General features: G+C 30.6%; 1 protein-coding gene across 1 annotated transcript; it reads right to left on the bottom strand.

Moving 5' to 3' along the window:
- Window positions 1–436: 436 nt before the first annotated feature.
- LOC139521762 (small ribosomal subunit protein mS27-like) lies at window positions 437–18,317 on the bottom strand. Its single transcript, XM_071315348.1, has 10 exons — window positions 18,184–18,317; window positions 11,208–11,300; window positions 10,806–10,873; window positions 10,048–10,112; window positions 9,239–9,353; window positions 8,692–8,770; window positions 7,052–7,203; window positions 2,798–3,040; window positions 2,027–2,176; window positions 437–895 (listed from the first exon to the last, which is right to left on the bottom strand). The coding sequence occupies exons 1-10, from the start codon at window positions 18,248–18,250 to the stop codon at window positions 488–490; spliced, it is 1,440 nt and encodes a 479-aa protein (XP_071171449.1). The 5' UTR covers window positions 18,251–18,317; the 3' UTR covers window positions 437–487.
- Window positions 18,318–18,811: the final 494 nt, after the last annotated feature.

The raw sequence follows: 18,811 nt of genomic DNA on the forward strand, positions 1-18,811 counted from the left end.
TCTTGTGCACTATTATTTTTCTGTTGTTTTTAAATGTTTTTTTTTTTCTCAATGGCATTTTCAGTTTTTTATCCATGTTTGAGTTTGATTGTCCCGCTGGTATCTTTCACCCCTCTTTTATACAACATGTTCTCATGTATATTGTTTAAACCTTCCATTTTTTTCTTCTGAAACCAGTAACAATAATCTTTTGGTTCTAAAGTAATAACAGCAATTGCAGTAAATTGTTAAGTATATTCGAGATACTACTTAGTATTATCAATGTGAAAATGATATTGTAATCAAATTAACTGTTATAAAACTTACAAAAAAAACCTATTCTCATTGCTTATATTTTTTAGATAATTTGTTGTAAGATGACTTATCTCCCTTTAATCAACCATGTTTTAGGGACCTGAAAAACTAAGGCCAAATATGTAAAATCTTAAGATATTTATTATTATTTTTATTTTTATAAGAACTCTTTCTGCGTATACATATTTCAAATCTATTTTTTCTTAATCTTTCTTTTCTTCTGGTCTGCCAATTTTCTCTCCTCAATTTCATCTTCATCAAGTATTTTCTTCTTGATTGGTTCTTTGTGAGGAATTGGAGCTCTTAATCCTGCCAGTTTAATTTCATTTTCATATGTATAGTACGACAACAGTTCTTCCCTTTCTTCTAACTCAATTATTTTCTCTTGAATTTCATCCATTTTCTGTTGTCTGATAAAATCTTTCATCTGTTGATCTAACCAGTTTTGTCTCCTATTTTCCCATGATTCAATTAGGGATTTTAATTCTGTTATATCTGATTGTTCATACTGTGAAATTTCACTATTCACATAGTTTGAAATATTTGTTTCCAGGTCATCAGAACTTATCTTATTTTCACTTTGAAGTCTTTCTTTTATTCCCTGTAAAGTAAACAATAATATGCAGTGGTAACAATTAATGCAGGTTTTTTTTTAGAAACAAGTGGTTAGATTTATCTTTATAAGATTTTCATCCTTATCAATAACAAATTTTAAGGAAAAACATGTTTCTTATGAAGTATGAGTTACAGTAACAAGTTGAACTGATACCCCCCTATAACTGGTTATCATGAAGTTGAAAAGCAATGAATGTGAACAAGCATCACACAGAATGCTCACACCACTTCTTGTTACCAAACTTCTGGGTGTCCTTCTGATTTGTTTTTTTCTGAAGGAAATTGACACACTGTTTGGTAATTAACAGGAATTCATTTTTTTTGCACCTACTGAAATTGGCTGTTAAAACTATATATTTCTCCTTAATTAACAGGTTTTTTTCATATTTCTCTCTCAAAGCTCACTATTGTAATTTGAGTATGAACCAGTATATAAATCTAAAAGTATATACTGTTAAAACTTTTAAAGGAAATAAAAACAAGAATGTGTCCATAGTACACTTTCATTTTCTGTTTAGTGGACCATGAAATTGGGTAAACTCTTAATTTGACATTAAAATAAAAAGATCATATCATAGGGAACATGTGTACTAAATTTCAAGTTTATTGGACTTCAACTTCATCAAAAACTACCTTGACCAAAAACTTTAACCTGAAGAGAGCACTATCATTTTTTATGTTCAGTGGACCATGAAATTGAGGTCAAAACTCTAATTTGGCATTACAATTATAAAGATCATATCATAGGGAATATGTGTACTTAATTTCAATTTGATTGGACATCAACTTCATCAAAAACTACTTGACCAAAAACTTTAACCTGCAACTGGACAGACAGACCCACAGAACAGGGAAAAAAACCCATATATGCTGACTAATCCATTTTTCACTTTCTATAATAAACATTTCAATTTTATTGTCTAACTTAACCTTGATAATTGCCAAAACCATTCAAGCGTTAATCATTTTACAAAATTACATGGTTTATTTATTTCAATAATACATTCAAGTAGTTAAAATAAATAACTCTAAACCATTATTAAAACCAGAAACCTATATATAAAATCAATCAATATCAAAGTAGCTAGTACTCGTCAGTTAACCTGACGTGACTTACCTGCCAATCTTTAATACAATCTTCTTTTTCTGTTGGGGTAAGCTTCAGTTTATGAATTTCATCCTCTATTCTAAGAAGTCCAAAATCTTTTTCTGGTTCCTCAGGGTCCCTTGTTAAAGCATTTTGTAGTAAGTCATGGAATCTGGTTACCTGTAAATAAACATAAATTTTGACAGAATCATGGATGATGAGGCTAAACTTGTTATTATATGTCACCACTATCATATCCATAGATGTATTTCCACATTTATGAGTGCCTTGAAAGATAATACTGCAGTCGTGTGTCAGGTTATTTAAAGTGAAAGTGTGAAGCTGACACTGGAGGATATATAGGAATACAGCTTTTGTCTCGTATGTACTGTAAAAGCAGAAATTTTCGTGGAGGATTTATTAAATTTTGTTTATTTTGTGGAAAGAATATATCCATGAAATTACAACACCAACGTAAAATTTAACCTCCATATAATACCACTTACATTTAATGAAACCACGAAATTAAATCCCCATGAAATCTTATCGAGAGACAAAACCACGAAATTTTAACCCCACGAAAACTAATGTTTCTACAGTATATATAAGACATTGGAATTATATTTATCAAAAATTCAAAAACAAGTTGCTCTGCAAATTTATCACACAAATTTAAGAAACAAGTGTTTACAGTTTGACCAAGAAGATAATCCTCAAAACTATGTGCAATATACATGTATGTAAAATCATTTAAGCTAATTTTTCCAATACGAATGAATAAATTTATACATGTAAACTCACCACATTCTGTACAACAATGGCCCCATCTGTATCGGACATCCAATCCTGTAACAATTTCATGGCTTGTGGAAATTTATCATACATTCCTAATCCCACTAACTGTAATGATCTTCCATCTACACCACCTAATATTTTACCGAACATGTATAATGTTTTTCCATGTAGAAATCTCTCACTCTGAATACTGAAATGGTCGTCATAGAATGGGTAATCTATTACACCAACTGCTTCCCATTCTTCTTCCTAGAAAAGGTACCAAAAAATAACATATGAAATTGTCTAGAAATGTATTTCTACCAGATATTATAACTCAAACTGATATAGTAAGAAATCTTAAATACATTAAGATTCCCTTCTCTTCTTATTTATCTGATGACTCATTTAAAGAGTGTGCCACACTCTATGCACATAAAGAAGCCTTGCAAAATCTTTGAGGTGTTCAAAGGTGACCTGTTGCAAGACAAAAGGAGTAGGTCCAGTAAGACTACTTTTCGGCCCCAAAATATAGCAGTTTTACAAAATTGTTAAAATGTAAACTTTTAGTTATTTAATGGACAGTAGAATGCTTCTGCTACATAAATATGGGCTGTTTTTGACAATTCAATGCACATATATTGGGTACAAGCACCAATAAGTCATGCTAAATTAAAGAAATCTTCATAATTCTAGCATTTTTATTTTTAGTTAAATTTTAAACGGTTTCCATGTAAAACGAAAGTGGCCGCATTCGTGTTCATCCTAAATATTGAAATGTAAGTTGTATTTGATGACAATGCATAACATATATAAAGGTTGAGGATGAACACGGATGCGGCCACTTTCATTTTTGACAAAAACCATCTGAAAAGTGACATTTTTCGGCATATATGGTAGATTTGTCATATTTAAGCTTGAATCGGAACGTTTTTAATGACTAAATTAGTTAAAATCTTTCACATAAATTAATTGAATCAAGTGAAATAGACACTTAAGTGTTTAGAAAGTGGTCAAAATCTTTTGTCAGATGAATCTGAAATTTGAGGCCAAAATTGGTCCTTACCAAACCTACTCCTTTATGACCCTACCCAGTATACCCTAATTTTCCAGATTTCTACGACCATCATCCTAGACTACCTCCATTACATGACCTATCCATTGTATTTATTGTTAATGTGTTGTATTCCTAAACATGCATCAAATATTTTCCACTGGAAGTTGAGCAACCAACATTCAATTAATTAATTTATTCATTATTTTTTTGCAATTCAGAGAAAACCAGTGAAAATATAAACACCAAAAACCTTGTATTTTACTATGAAAGTAGTAAAATTAGATTTAAAATGTCATTTTAATCGTCAAATGATAGCTTACTGTACGCTGATTTTAAAAATATATGGTTTCTATACAATATTTTTTAAGTAAGGGAGATAATTTGTTACTTCCGGTTTGAAAAATGTTACTTCCAATACTACAAATGTATTTGAATATTTACTTGACACTTATTCCAAAAATATTTGGTTCTATATACTTTTATATTGATAAAGTACAAAAAATAGCTACTTCTGGTTCACACAAGTCATTTCCGGTTGTATTTGTCAAGGTTAAATGGTTTGAAACCTATTGCAAAAAGTCTCATGGCTTTATCATGTATACAGATTAGGTAAAAGCAAACTGTCAAAATCTAGAACGTCAAATTAAGCTATGACCTTGAGATCAATTTCAAGGTCATCAATCAAGGACCACAAGTAAAAAGACCATAGGTCTTAATTATATTTGGTTAATGAGTTATATCACCATACGTATATTTTTAAATACAAGAGGGGAGAAAACTCCCTTTTAAGTTCAACGTACCCTTGCAATCAAAATTTACGTGTAAGGACATGTCGCAACTATCAATTGAGTAAAAATAATTTGTCGATATCTTATTTTATTTTTGGAAATAAGTGAAAATAAGCCAAATTCAAAATTTAAATATGACCTTGACCTTGACCTTGACCTTATTTTCATTTTTTTCAGGGGAAATAACTCTCATATGGAATGTTCATATTGCTTCAGTCAAAATAGAACAAATCATGCAAAGGATATAACAAGCAATTTTGTAAGGCCAACATTAAAAATATCTTTGTTTCCCCTCTCCCGTCTGAGGTTGTTAGGGTATGGGTAGGTAGGTAGGCAAATTATTTTATTTTATTCCTTGATATGGTTTTCTATATTGAATTTGTACAAAATTCAACAGGCTCAAGTCAAGAAAAGTGGGATATTCCCTGTATTCTAATTCAGTGTACACCCCAGTTTTCTGGTGTTAAAAAAAAACAGTATACAGGGACCTCCTTTTTTTCCTATTCATTTAATGTAATGAAATCTATAAAAGCGCACATTCTACTTGTGATAACAATGCTTAATGATAGCAAGTGTTTTTAAGTTAAAAACTCAAGCTTATTTCATGTCTAATTTGATGCATAACTCACAACAAAACAAATTCCTTTGTTCACCAATTCATACCTTGATCATCAATTATGAGATGACAAAAAGATACAGGTATGTTAATCACTTGGGAATTAAAATTCTATGAATGAAAATTTTCAATAGAAGTGAACATAATTCAGTTATGTTCAGTTACACCTGGATCATGCAGCTTGGTCAATTCATTCCTAAACAAAGATTTGTATGGTTTTTTTTCGAGTTCTAGAAGAAACAAGGCTTCACTTTATATTCATGTTTTGTATTTCCTAAAATACTTTTTACAAGAATTTACGAATTCTACTAATGCAGTTATAACGTCCCCCTTTGTAAATTTTTCCATGCCATAAATTAAAACAGGAAACCCCATTTAAACTGGGTTTGTTTAACACCAGAAAACAGGGACGTTCCCTGAAAGCAGGAAATACATGTGTCCCACATTTCCTGACTTGTGCCCAACCTGTTCAAAGACAAAGTAGATAGATTTTAGAGCACGAGTCGGGCCATTTTTACTAAAAAATCTTTAAGATTTTATCCTTTAAACAGGATCAGAGGTTAGACACAAAGCAAATATAGATGCAATCAGCGGGTTGAAAGATGCTTCAGTTTTTTTTATTTTTAGAAAAGATCACCCTTGCACACAAACAAATCGTGTGTCAAAGCATTTTGTTTGTTTTCCTTGATTCGGAAACATGTAGACGCTTCAATGCAAAAATACCTTGATTTAAAACGCTCGTTGACTACAGCATCGGAAAGGTATCACCAAAACCCAAGGCTCTTTGACTACAGCATCGGAAAGATATCACCAATAACCAACATAGCAAAAAAAAAATAGTGGACAAGAATGGCCAATATTTTTTTTCAGGTTCGCGGTTATTTTACCGGGTCGGTCGTGTGAGGGGAAACAAACAATATTTTATTTTTGGCCTAAAACTAATTTGTCGCTTTCTTTTACAGTTGCGAAGGAGATGCGGGCACAAGAAAAACAATGTTCAGGGAGATAACTCCAACAAAGAAAACTTTTTGGTTACGCAGGGTAAATTTCAAAGGAGCATAAACTGTTTGATATCATATACCAAATATCTAAGCGACATATTAAATATTTATCGCAAGAACAAAATTAGGCGGAAAAAAAAAATTATCAGAAGAAATACAATAGGTCTTTCCACAGAAAAGTGGAAAGACCTAATTACTGTGTGAATATCATATGTGCAACAAGTGCGTTCTTTTCTAAACATATGAAAGTCAAAAAGTCTACATATGCATAATTTACTATTTTACTGAAGTTTCTAGCTGTATAACTTCAATTTCACTTCTTCAGACATTTAAAAAGCATTTTATTTAAGGCTAAATATTGTATTTCATTTGTGTCAGACCGCCTCACAGTTGTCCATATATTAATTAAGAGAGGTTTAGATATTGCATTACCTTTACCAAAAATGTTGAGATTCAATTACAAACAAAAATGAACACTTTGTCATATTACGTCTATCCCAAATCATAAATCAAAGTATTGGAAAACAGGAAGTAGGTGTCAGATAGATCTAAAATTACTCACCCTGTTAAACTCACCTCTATTTTGGACAAACAGTCTACCAGAGGGAGGAACAGGGTGAATATAATATGGCCCCACTTTTAAGAGTGGGATATAATATAACATGTATACAAGCTTCAAAGAGTTCATTCATATATGCATTTAAGTTTCAGAGTAAATACATACACATATTTAAGCTTCAGAGTTTAATACATCCACATATTTAAGCTTCAAAGAGTTTATTACAAGAACTGTAGCTGTAAGGTAAAGTCTAAACATACCTCTTCCTCACCCTCTCCAGCCTCTTGTTTTGATGATTCTTGTTCAATGGAATGATATAATAATTTTGTAGTAGAATAGAGGGAGAGTAGGTTTGTAACTTGGTTACTGAAATCTTCCTGTAACATCATATCATAAGCTATTTGTGACGCCTCTGAAAGTATAGAACATGGAAGTAGAATAAAGGGAGAGTATGTATGTCACTTAGTTACTGAAATCTTCCTGTAACATCATGTCATAAGCTATTTGTGACGCCTCTGAAAGTATATAACATGGAAGTAGAATAGAGGGAGAGTATGTATGTCACTTAGTTACTGAAATCTTCCTGTAACATCATGTCATAAGCTATTTGTGACGCCTCTGAAAGTATATAACATGGAAGTAGAATAGAGGGAGAGTATGTATGTTACTTAGTTACTGAAATCTTCCTGTAACATCACGTCATAAGCTATTTGTGACGCCTCTGAAAGTATATAACATGGAAGTGGAATAGAGGGAGAGTATGTATGTCACTTAGTTACTGAAATCTTCCTGTAACATCATGTCATAAGCTATTTGTGACGCCTCTGAAAGTATATAACATGGAAGTGGAATAGAGGGAGAGTATGTATGTCACTTAGTTACTGAAATCTTCCTGTAACATCACGTCATAAGCTATTTGTGACGCCTCTGAAAGTATATAACATGGAAGTGGAATAGAGGGAGAGTATGTATGTCACTTAGTTACTGAAATCTTCCTGTAACATCATGTCATAAGCTATTTGTGACGCCTCTGAAAGTATATAACATGGAAGTGGAATAGAGGGAGAGTATGTATGTTACTTAGTTACTGAAATCTTCCTGTAACATCACGTCATAAGCTATTTGTGACGCCTCTGAAAGTATATAACATGGAAGTGGAATAGAGGGAGAGTATGTATGTTACTTAGTTACTGAAATCTTCCTGTAACATCATGTCATAAGCTATTTGTGACGCCTTTGAAAGTATATAACATGGAAGTGGAATAGAGGGAGAGTATGTATGTCACTTAGTTACTGAAATCTTCCTGTAACATCATGTCATAAGCTATTTGTGACGCCTTTGAAAGTATATAACATGGAAGTAGAATAGAGGGAGAGTAAGTTTGTAACTTGGTTACTGAAATCTTCCTGTAACATCATGTCATAAGCTATTTGTGACGCCTCTGAAAGTATATAACATGGAAGTAGAATAGAGGGAGAGTAAGATGATACACACTTTTCTATTGCCTATTATATATATCAACAACAAAAAATATTTTGACTGTAGCCAAAAGTTATCAAGAAATAATAAATCATAATGTACAACTGCAAATAAAGCTTAAAATGAGAAATTTTCAGTGACAGAAATAGGTTTTTAAACAAGTTTTCAAGCTTTGCTGATCAATAAAAGGGTTATTGCATGACTTTTAGTGATTATTGTTCCTCATGGAATATTATATGTTTGTGCATTCTTTTTTTTTTAATAAAACCTTAATTGCTGGAAAATCAAAAGAACTAACAGATGAATGGACAAACATATTACTTTTTCAGGAAGGTCTAAAACATCAGATGTTTAGACATTTTCAATTATCATGGCATGAAAATTTAAGATTAAATTATTTTTTATATAACTGTTACTCACCATGATACATTTCTTTCTTTATAAAATGATCCATTAAAATATTAGCTGATAAAACATCTAAATGTAAACCATATGTTAACTGAAAAAACAAAACTTAAAATAAATAATAGAAATAAAATCAGTTTTAAATTTCTGCAAACATGTGAAATCCATATTCTTCTTTAATGTAGCTTGGACAAATGTTTCCAATAAGTGTAAAAAAAAATAATCAAATAAATAGATGTAAAACTATGTTAAAGTATTGGAATTTTTTTTTGAAATATTTAGGTATCTACGCAGGGTTTAGGACGACCTGTTCATTACTTTTGTCATTAAGATATTATGGAAATATATCTGACCTGACCATATTTATCTTGTCATTTCCAAAACCAAAGTTTCAGATTATCCTGGTGTATGGTTTCAAAACTTTGTTTACTATATATTTATTCTGTTAAGTAAAACTTTTGTTTGTTTTAACAAATTTCGAACATCCATATTAATACTTGACTATTCACCATAAAAAATATATTGTATTCTAGAATATAGTTTTAAGTCTTTGTAACTTTACCTTGTCTTTTATCATGGGTAACAAACTGTCTGTTAAGTTATTGTCTATATAGCCACGTACAATACCATGAATGATAGACCGACTAACTTGTGATCCATCTGGAGTCCCTCTAAATCTACAAAAGAACAAAATATTCACCAAAAAAATAATAATTTAGATTTTACTATTATATCATCCCATTTACAAATAGAAACATTTTAAGAAACAAGGATGTTTCAATTTTATTAATTTCTTATACAGACTATAGAATTGGCAAAGCCAAACATCTTATACAAGAAGCAAATTATTGTCTTACTGTAATTTACAATTGTAAAGGTAAATTCTTCTGTTAAATTCCCAAAACAACCAGATTTAATTTCTACAAATATGTGCAATATATATACTCTCAAATGTAGCTTTTGCAATAAATTAACACTGAATACGGTTAGCTTTTCTTATATCACGGAAACAGCTTGTACACAATTATTCATATTCTACAAGAATTCACACAAAATTTTCCTTTTCAAAGAACTTACCTACTTTTATTGTTTTGTTTATTTTAACCTACAGATAAGGGTTGTAATGTAAAAGAACCAAAATTTTCTCCTCCACTTTCAAGCCCAATACAGGTAAAAGATTATTATTAAAGTGATAACATTTCTATCAGCACTGATAATCCCAATAAAATTTACTTATTCTTAGAAAAAAAAAGCATGTCAAAAATGTTTTGCCTCAGTCGGGACCCCTCCTCAAAAGTCTGTCCTATCAGCTAAGCATTCAACAATTATCTTAATATAAGATAAAAGTACTTTTAGATATTAATTACATACTGTTGTAAAATTCTATCCATAAATTCCACCTCTTTGTCGTGCACATTTTCAATTTTATTAGTCAGCTGAAAGTGAAGGAAAATATGATGTTAAAATAATAATAAAGTAAAAAAGTTTTTCATCTAATCATTACAATTCTTTATCATTATTTTTTTCGTGGGATATTAGTTATTATGGGTTTTGTTGATGTACATGTATGTGAAATCAAATCTTCAACGAATTCACATTTTTTGTAGATATGTGTGCAGGCTTTGGCAAAACCACAAAATCAAATATACATTTTTCTTAATCCACTAAAATTGGTACTGTAGAAAACAAATGAATCCACACTACTGTCACTAGACATCCTCATCATTTGAATTCTGTAAGGTAGTTGTCTTGTGGTCGTCCTACCACATCCTCATTTTTATATGATGTAATTTTTTATAGACTTTTGGTTGCCTTATTATTGTTTTTAGTTTTTTGCCATGGTATTTTCAGTTTTTTCTTGAACTTATGATTTTTTTTTTAATTCCTTACAAGATTTTGTACATTTATACTCAAAAGAAAAAAGAAAATCTGCAGTAGTTTTCATGGAAGGTAAAATTATTTTTTTTCTCCTATACTTCCAGTGTTATAACTCATTTCAGAGAAAATTCAATTAAACAAATTTCTTTTAAATTTAATGTTTTGACACTAGAAAATTAAGAACTTATTACCAATGTATTTACTAGATATTACTAGATATCAATAATGTCTTATGATTCTCTTGTACTTACTATATCAAGATCAAGTATATTTCCTTTTCCTTTTTCAAACTTATTATATACATCTAATATAAACTCATCTGAAATAAAAAGGTAATTAGGATAGAAGTACATATATTCAAGCTGAAGCAACTCAGTTTCTCCTTGTATAAAATAAATGAAAATATTGATGAAATAAGTTATGGTGGTATAAACAGGTGATATCTTATATATTAGATCAAACAAAACATTGAGGTCCAGATCATCGTCATCAAAATATTGTTATATATAGTAAAGCATGATTAATTCCTAAGCCAGACATAGCAATCTACAAGATGCATTTAAAAAAAAAAGAAGTAAAAAAAAAGATTTATTTTTAACAAAGATTCTAAATTTTTTTAAACAAGATACCTGACAGTATTTTCATGTACTTACTGAATGCTACTTTAGACAATATAGGCGACTGTAGTCTGTTCATCCAGGCATCATGGCATCTGTATGCATCAGATAATAATGTTCTGCATACATCTACAATATATCAAATACCAAAAGTATGTAATATAAACTGTTAACACAGAGATATTTCTTGCTACAAAAATGTATTTTGTTAGTTTGATAGTAAATTTTATTGCGAACCCAATGATACTTTTCCACAAATTCACCTGAAAGTTACCTGTCAATTTAAACTGTTTACACAGAGATATATCTTGCTTTTATGTTAGTTTGATAGTAAATTTTATTGCGAATCCAATGACACTTTTCCATAGATTCGCCTGAAAAATACCTGTCAATTTAAACTTTTGTCTGTTCTATTGTCCCATTGAATAAAATCAATAGCTATTGTTTTGTGTGTAGTTTATTCACTGGGGCCTTTAAATTTCTTCTAGAAGAAATCTCTATCATTGATTAATTTACCTGACCAAAAATTATATTCTTTTTGGATTGAAATACTTCTATAAACTTACATAAACTGAATGCATTTTTTAGTATTTTTCTAATGAATTTGCATGTTTTTGTTGATGTTCTATTATAGAATAAATTTATGAAGTTTTTATTTGTCAAACAGACAAAAAAGCAAATACTAATAGGTAAAATATTGAATATTTGATCAGAAATCAACTTTTAATTTTTGAATCAGTGTTTATATTAAACACATTACAAATGTATTATTGATATTGAATAAATACAACACCACATGCAGTTTTGTGAGTCCATATTTGGTATTGGTATAAGTACTTTCATCATTGACAGTTCAATTTTATGTTCAGGTAAATTAATCAGTGAGTGATAGATTTCTCTTGGAAGAAATTTAAAGGTCCCATTGTGTAAACTACATAGAGAACAATAGCTGTTGTATTTGTTAGAAGGGACAATAGAACTTACAAAAGTTTAAATCAACAGGTAACTTGCTGGTGAATGTGTGGAAAAGTATCATTGGGTTCGCAATAATGCAAATGTTTAAATGTACAGGGCCAAACAAACTCCATGGAAATTAAATGTGCCAATACTAATACAAATGCATACCAAATGATATTGACCTAACACTTGATGTTCCCCTAAACTGGACCCCTTTTGTGTTCACTTATTGCTACACTAACAACAGGTACAGCCAAAATCCTGGGTTCAGCTTTCGGTTTACTTGATTTAATAATTTAGACGAGACTTGTGCATCATGCATGTCATGTGTTTATATAAATGTATTACATTGAAATGAAATCAAATGAGAAACTAGCACATTTATAATATCCCTACTGAGTACTTGAGGAAATGAAAGATACTGGCTCAGTTTGAGAGGAATATATTAACAAGCTTGTGGGCCATTTATATGCCCTGCCACCATGGGGTTTATTAAAAGATACTTATTTTTTTGCTGTTTCACAGTACTATTAACATTTGAGGTCAAGTTCCTGTTTATATAATTGGTCAATTTCCTAGCAAATTATAGAACTTGTAAGACCCATCAATTAATGACAATGTGACCATAGCTTCAACCCATTCCTTTGGTGCAGAGATTTAGTTGGAATGGTGGACAAGTTTACAAGTTCCCCATAAACTACATGTAACCTAATCACAAACTAATACATGTAAACTACATGTAAGCACGAGTTTCAAAGTCAATAGACCATGACTGAGGAGGAATGGCCAATCAAACTCCATAGAAATGCAATGTGTCAATGCTAATACAGTGGTTCCCCATAAATTGACTAAATCACAAACTAACATGTGTACAAAAATGTACATTATTGATGCAGCCACCACCATTGCCAACAACAGAAACATCATACCTATGTCTGGCTTTTATATTACATCATAGGAACATTCTTTTTATGAGATTTGATATGATTGCCAATAAGAAAACTATCAACCAGAGTTCAAACGGCAGTGGTGTATCATACAACATAAGAACAAACTATATAAATCAGTTGAATAGGGCTAAATAATGCACCAGATTGATACAAATTGAAAGGAGAAAAATAACAATAAATTGGGAATTCTCCAATGGGACACACTTGCATAAAGCATTTTATAGGGACACAACTCAATAAGTTGGTAAAAGTGATACTACTTGGTTAAATTTTACCGTGATTTGCTAGAATATCCAGATGATGGTTTGAAAGAGGTCTCAAATAGTTATTGTTTACGTTTTTTTTTTAAATAAACCTGATACATTTGTACGTCAAAAGTAGTAGATACATGTATATTAATAGTATTGAAGAAAGTCTTTCTCTTATTGTCATACACTAAAAATTACTGTTTAGTGTTAACTTCGTTTTGTAAGATTTTTTACCATTATCCATCAAAAAGGTATCCTGGTGTTATCGGTTCTCGATAGTGTAACAAACTTTTGCTTCGTAGGGCCAGTTCTTCAAATAAATCTGGTCAAAGCTGATTGTGTTAATTTAGTAGATACTTTTATTCATTTCCTATTATCCTCACAATTTTCTCTTGCGTAATTCAAGATAATTCAAAACATTTGTTGTTGTGCTCAATTTTGACATTATGTGCAATACGTTATCAGATCTTGATAGTTGTGAAAAGTATGGTATGGTAAGCATGTTTGATATTAACCTCGATAGTTGTGAAAAGTATAGTATGGTATTGTAAGCATGTTTGATATTAATAGAAGATTTAAAATTACGCAAATTGAAGAAAAGTATCAATTACTTTAATTTGTCTCTAGAAAACATTTTTTTTTTTTATGAACTTTAGCCTTTTCGATCAATTGATGAATCTTTAACTGATATCCAAGGAATTATCACTCAAGGACTAAAAGATGCATTGAATATAAATTTTAGATGATTTTAAATTATTGAATGAATTTTTATATGACATAATGTTATAAGATGTTGTCACAGCTGTTATTAATATTTTTCTGTCGCAGTAACAATATTTCAGGGCATTACTTTTCCGATAATCGAATGGAATTAAATGTTATAGTTGATAATATATGGCCCAAACTGTGTTCCATAGATTTTTTTCCATAGCAATGTATGTGGACTTGACCTTCTTTTCGAGATAAGTTATGTTTACATTTGTAAACGTGCTATCTATGAACTGAGGGGATGAAGTTGGGGTTGTTTTGGGAAAAAGGAAAAGTAGGCCAAAATCGGAAATATTATTTTTACTGTTGTAAAACGTCAGAAAACTTGAAATGTTGAAATAATGACAGTGACTCGATTACCGAGTCATTTAATTCAATTTTACTAGACTGTGCTAAACAATCAGCTAAATTCATTAATAAAAAGCCCTTACAAAAAATGAAAAAATCAAACAGGAAACCATGGTTTTCACATTCCTGTACTGACTTAAGAAATACAGTTAAAAGCTATGAGAAACTAGTTAATAAAAATCCACTCAATGGACAATATAGGAAATTATATTATACATATAGATCAAAATTCAGAAGACTTTGTAAACATGAACAAAAAATGTATAAACAAAAAATTTGTAAGGATATAAATGATAATATTGAAAAGAATCCAAAATCATTTTGGGCAATGTTAAATAAGTTGGATAAAATGCATGACAATGCTGACTCCTTTCAGGAGATTCCTCATGACAATTTTGTTCAATTCTTTAAAATGTTAAACAAAAGTGATAATAACTGTAGTAGTTTCCATAAAACCATAATGGAACATATAGATAATGATCCATCTAATAACATTTTAGACGTAGATATCACTACAGATGAAATAATTAAGTCTATCAAAGCTCTTAAAAATGGTAAAAGTACTGCAATGGATTTGGTATCAAATGAAATGCTTAAATATGGAGGTCAGGCTATATTAAATCCTCTCACAAAGCTGTTTAATTTTATTATAAATATTTGCCAATTCCAATCTAAATGGAATGATAGTTTCCTAGTCCTTTTACACAAATCTGGAAGCAAAATGGACCCTAGCAATTATAGGGGCATTTCTATCACTTCTAACTTGGGAAAACTTTTTAATAGAGTCATTCATTCAAGATTACTGAAATTTGTTAATAACATATCTCTTATCAGTCAATATCAAATAGGATTTAAACAAAATTGTAGAACTGCTGATCACATATTTTCTTTAAAAAGCATTATTGATCACTATAAAAGTAAAAAGAAGAAAGTATTTGCTGCTTTCATAGACCTACGTAAAGCCTTTGATACCATATGGAGAGTAGGCTTATTTTATAAACTTTTGAAATCAGGTTTACCTAAAAAGCTTTTTAATATTTTTTTCTGCAATGTATGAAAATACTACCACTAGAATTAAATTTTCAAATGGCCTTAGTACTGCATTCACTTCAGAGCGAGGTGTTAAACAAGGGGATGTTTTAAGCCCCAAGATTTTTAATATTTTTATTGATGATGTTGTAAAAGATTTATTCAATGGTAGCTGTGAACCAGTTAGAGTTGGTGATTTGTCTGTAAATTGTTTATTATATGCTGATGATATTGTATTACTATCAGAAAGCAAAACTGGTTTGCAACCCAGTCTAAATACTCTTAGTACATATTGCTCAAATTGGAAGCTACAGGTTAATGTTAAAAAATCAAAGGTTTTAGTATTTAACTCTAATGGTAAAACATATCTAAATGAGTTTTTCTATAATGATAATGTCATACAAACTGTCTCCAAATATTGCTACTTGGGAATAATGTTAAAGTGTAATGGCAACTTTAACTTGGCCAGTCAGGGGACTTACTGAAATGAGTGATTTTTAAATCACTTATTTGAGTAGCAAATTCTAGGTTTTGTCACAAATTGGGATTTTGTATTTTTTTCAAAATTTTAAACACATAGGTTTAAATAACATCTTTTAATTAGTAAAATCAAAAAAATATAAACTTTTTGCTTCTTTTAAGTAGCAAGGTTTATGCCTTTGATGCTATCATTTACCTGAAAATTCTATTTTAGTTGAAAAAATGCTATAATAATGGCTTTACATAATGAACTGATACTTTCTTAAAAGATTTTTCACAGCAGTGGGAGTATTTTTCCTGTGAAGTTCAAGGTTTCATCTTTCAGATTATGTAATAAAATTCTACTGTTCACAATAAAAATTTCACTGTTCAGGGGTGTTGAAATTAGTGGGGGTTATTAAAAGAATGATACTTAAAGAAGTGATTTTTGGGAAGGAAATTGAGGTCTGATACTTAAACAAGTGATTTTTATGTCATTATCCTAGATTCAGTACAAGGTCATCACCTGAAATGACCTGGTCATCCTAGACAACACAGATGTTGGTTCTGATAAGTTTAGAAACATAATTAGTCCCTGGATCATTAGTATTCTATATTTAAAGCTACACTAATATTAAATCACATCTTCTAGTGATTAATTTGTACTACTTAAATAGGTGATTTTAAAGAACGACAACTCTAACTTCCAACCTTTATGGAAATAATGTTACTTGAATCAGTGATTTAGAAAATCACTTGTTTAAGTAAGTCCCCTGACTGTTGGCTGTATCCTTACTAATGGAAAAAGCTAGGAAAGCATGTTTTAAGATTAAGAAAACAATTGGATTGGATAATCCTTGTAAACTTTTAGAAAAATTATTTGATTCATTAGTAAGCCCCATATTGCTGTATTGTAGTGAGATTTGGGGTGTTTTTGATAATTCGGGAGACAATTCCATTTTGGAAAAATTCCATATGAAATTCATAAAAGAAATTCTAGGTGTTCATTGTAAAGCAATTAATGCTGCTTGTAGAGCTGAACTTTGCAGGCTACCGTTATGCTCAAAAATATCATTTTCTTGTATTAAGTTTTATGATCATATTTTAAGGTCTGAAAACACACTTATATCCAAAGTTTTTCTGGCAACTGAAAAAAATAACCCCTGGACAAAGAAACTTTATTCTATTTTTAACAATCTAGGATTTTCAAACCTAGATGGGGGAAACTTTTCTATTAAACAATATCTACCAAGTATTAAACAACGAGTGATTGATCAGTGCACACAGGATCAATCATCAAAAATTCATGATTCATCAAAACTAAAATTTTACCAACAATTTCATAATTCAAAGCAGCGTAGTTCTTATGTTGATGTTCTAGTAATAGATTAGAAAGGTCATCTCTGTGTAAAATTAGATTGAGTGCACACAATCTTGCTATTGAAAAGGGGCGATATTTAGGTTTAGCCACTGACGAACGAGTTTGTAATGTATGTAAATCAGGTGAGGTAGAAGATGAAAATCACTTTTTACTGAAATGTGAAATTTTTTCAAACTATAGATTTAACTTTAAAAATAAGATATCAAATATACTTCCTACATGTTGTAGTGAAAATCAGCTAAATATTAATACATTTGTAGTTGTATTAATAGTAATTCTTTAAAAGTCCTGAAAGTGACTAGCAAATGTCTGATGTATAGAAACGAGATTTTAGCTTCTTAATTATAACATATTTAAATACTAGTAACTGTATGCTGTATTCATTGTTGTAATGCACTGTAATATGGGCCTTTGCCAATTATTGTAATTGTGTTTGTGCCAATAAAATATTTGTATTTGTATTTGTATTAATGCTTGCTTGAAGCGAGTTTTTATTCTGTCCTTGAAATACAGAAAAAATAGAAAACATGTGCGATTTCGCGAACTACTTTTATTTTAACCACGCGCATTGCTATCGAGAACTGATACTATCAAGAACAGATGACTACACGATCTCCCCGGGGCCCCCTCATTTACTACCCTTATAATTGCAGGAGCTAACATGGATCTATCCTTTAACCTTAATGAATGATACCCAACTGGATGCATAAACTATAAAACCTTGTAATACTTGTATGCAAGAGTTGTATGCATGATGTTTAAATAATTTCAGAGGTCAAACCTGTAAAAAGGGGGATGCAAACAAAGGTAAAATGCGCAAAATTTTCTAGCCATTGGAAAGTCTTTTGTAGTTTTACATTGTAAATATTAACCTTTAGAGGCACATATAGGCCTAGAAAACTGTTTTACATGTGCACAAAGACGGCACAGGGTTGACATTTTTCAGCTAAACGCTTTATTGTTAGTAATTTCCTTTGATACAAACATTTATGTGCCCTTGAAAAAAAATTCTAAAATTTGATATGAAACGGTTATGCTACGATAATATTCCGCATATATATATTTCGCGGAAGACTTGGTAATGTTCACAGTTACTTGTCTCAGAAAAAAATCCTATATAGTACCTTTATAATATAATACATTTATAGGGGAAAAAAATTCTGAGACGAGTGCCTGTGGCCTGAACAAATATTCTATACCATTTATTCCGTTAAAAGAGGGACGAAAGATACCAAAGGGACAGTCAAACTCATAAATCTAAAACAAACTGACAACGCCATGGCTAAAAACGAAAAAGACAAACAGAAAAACAATAGTACACATGACACAACATAGAAAACTAAAGAATAAACAACACGAACCCCACCAAAAACAAGGGGTGATCTCAGGTGCTCCGGAAGGGTAAGCAGATCCTGCTCCACATGTGGCACCCGTCGTGTTGCTTATGTGATTACAAATCCGGTAAATAGTTTAATACGGTAGGTCACATTCATGAAAGGG

This window comes from Mytilus edulis, chromosome 4, assembly GCF_963676685.1.
Source record: "Mytilus edulis chromosome 4, xbMytEdul2.2, whole genome shotgun sequence".
Lineage (NCBI taxonomy): Eukaryota > Metazoa > Mollusca > Bivalvia > Mytilida > Mytilidae > Mytilus > Mytilus edulis.

Coding starts and splice junctions, on each gene's coding strand:
- LOC139521762 (XM_071315348.1), bottom strand. CDS start 18,250: ATGTCAACCCTGTGCCGTCTTTGTGCACATGTAAAACAGTTTTCTAGG. Junction 10,113..10,805: donor ATATACTTGATCTTGATATA/GTAAGTACAAGA, acceptor CTTCACTTTCAG/CTGACTAATAAAATTGAAAA. Junction 9,354..10,047: donor ATGGATAGAATTTTACAACA/GTATGTAATTAA, acceptor GTTCTTTTGTAG/ATTTAGAGGGACTCCAGATG.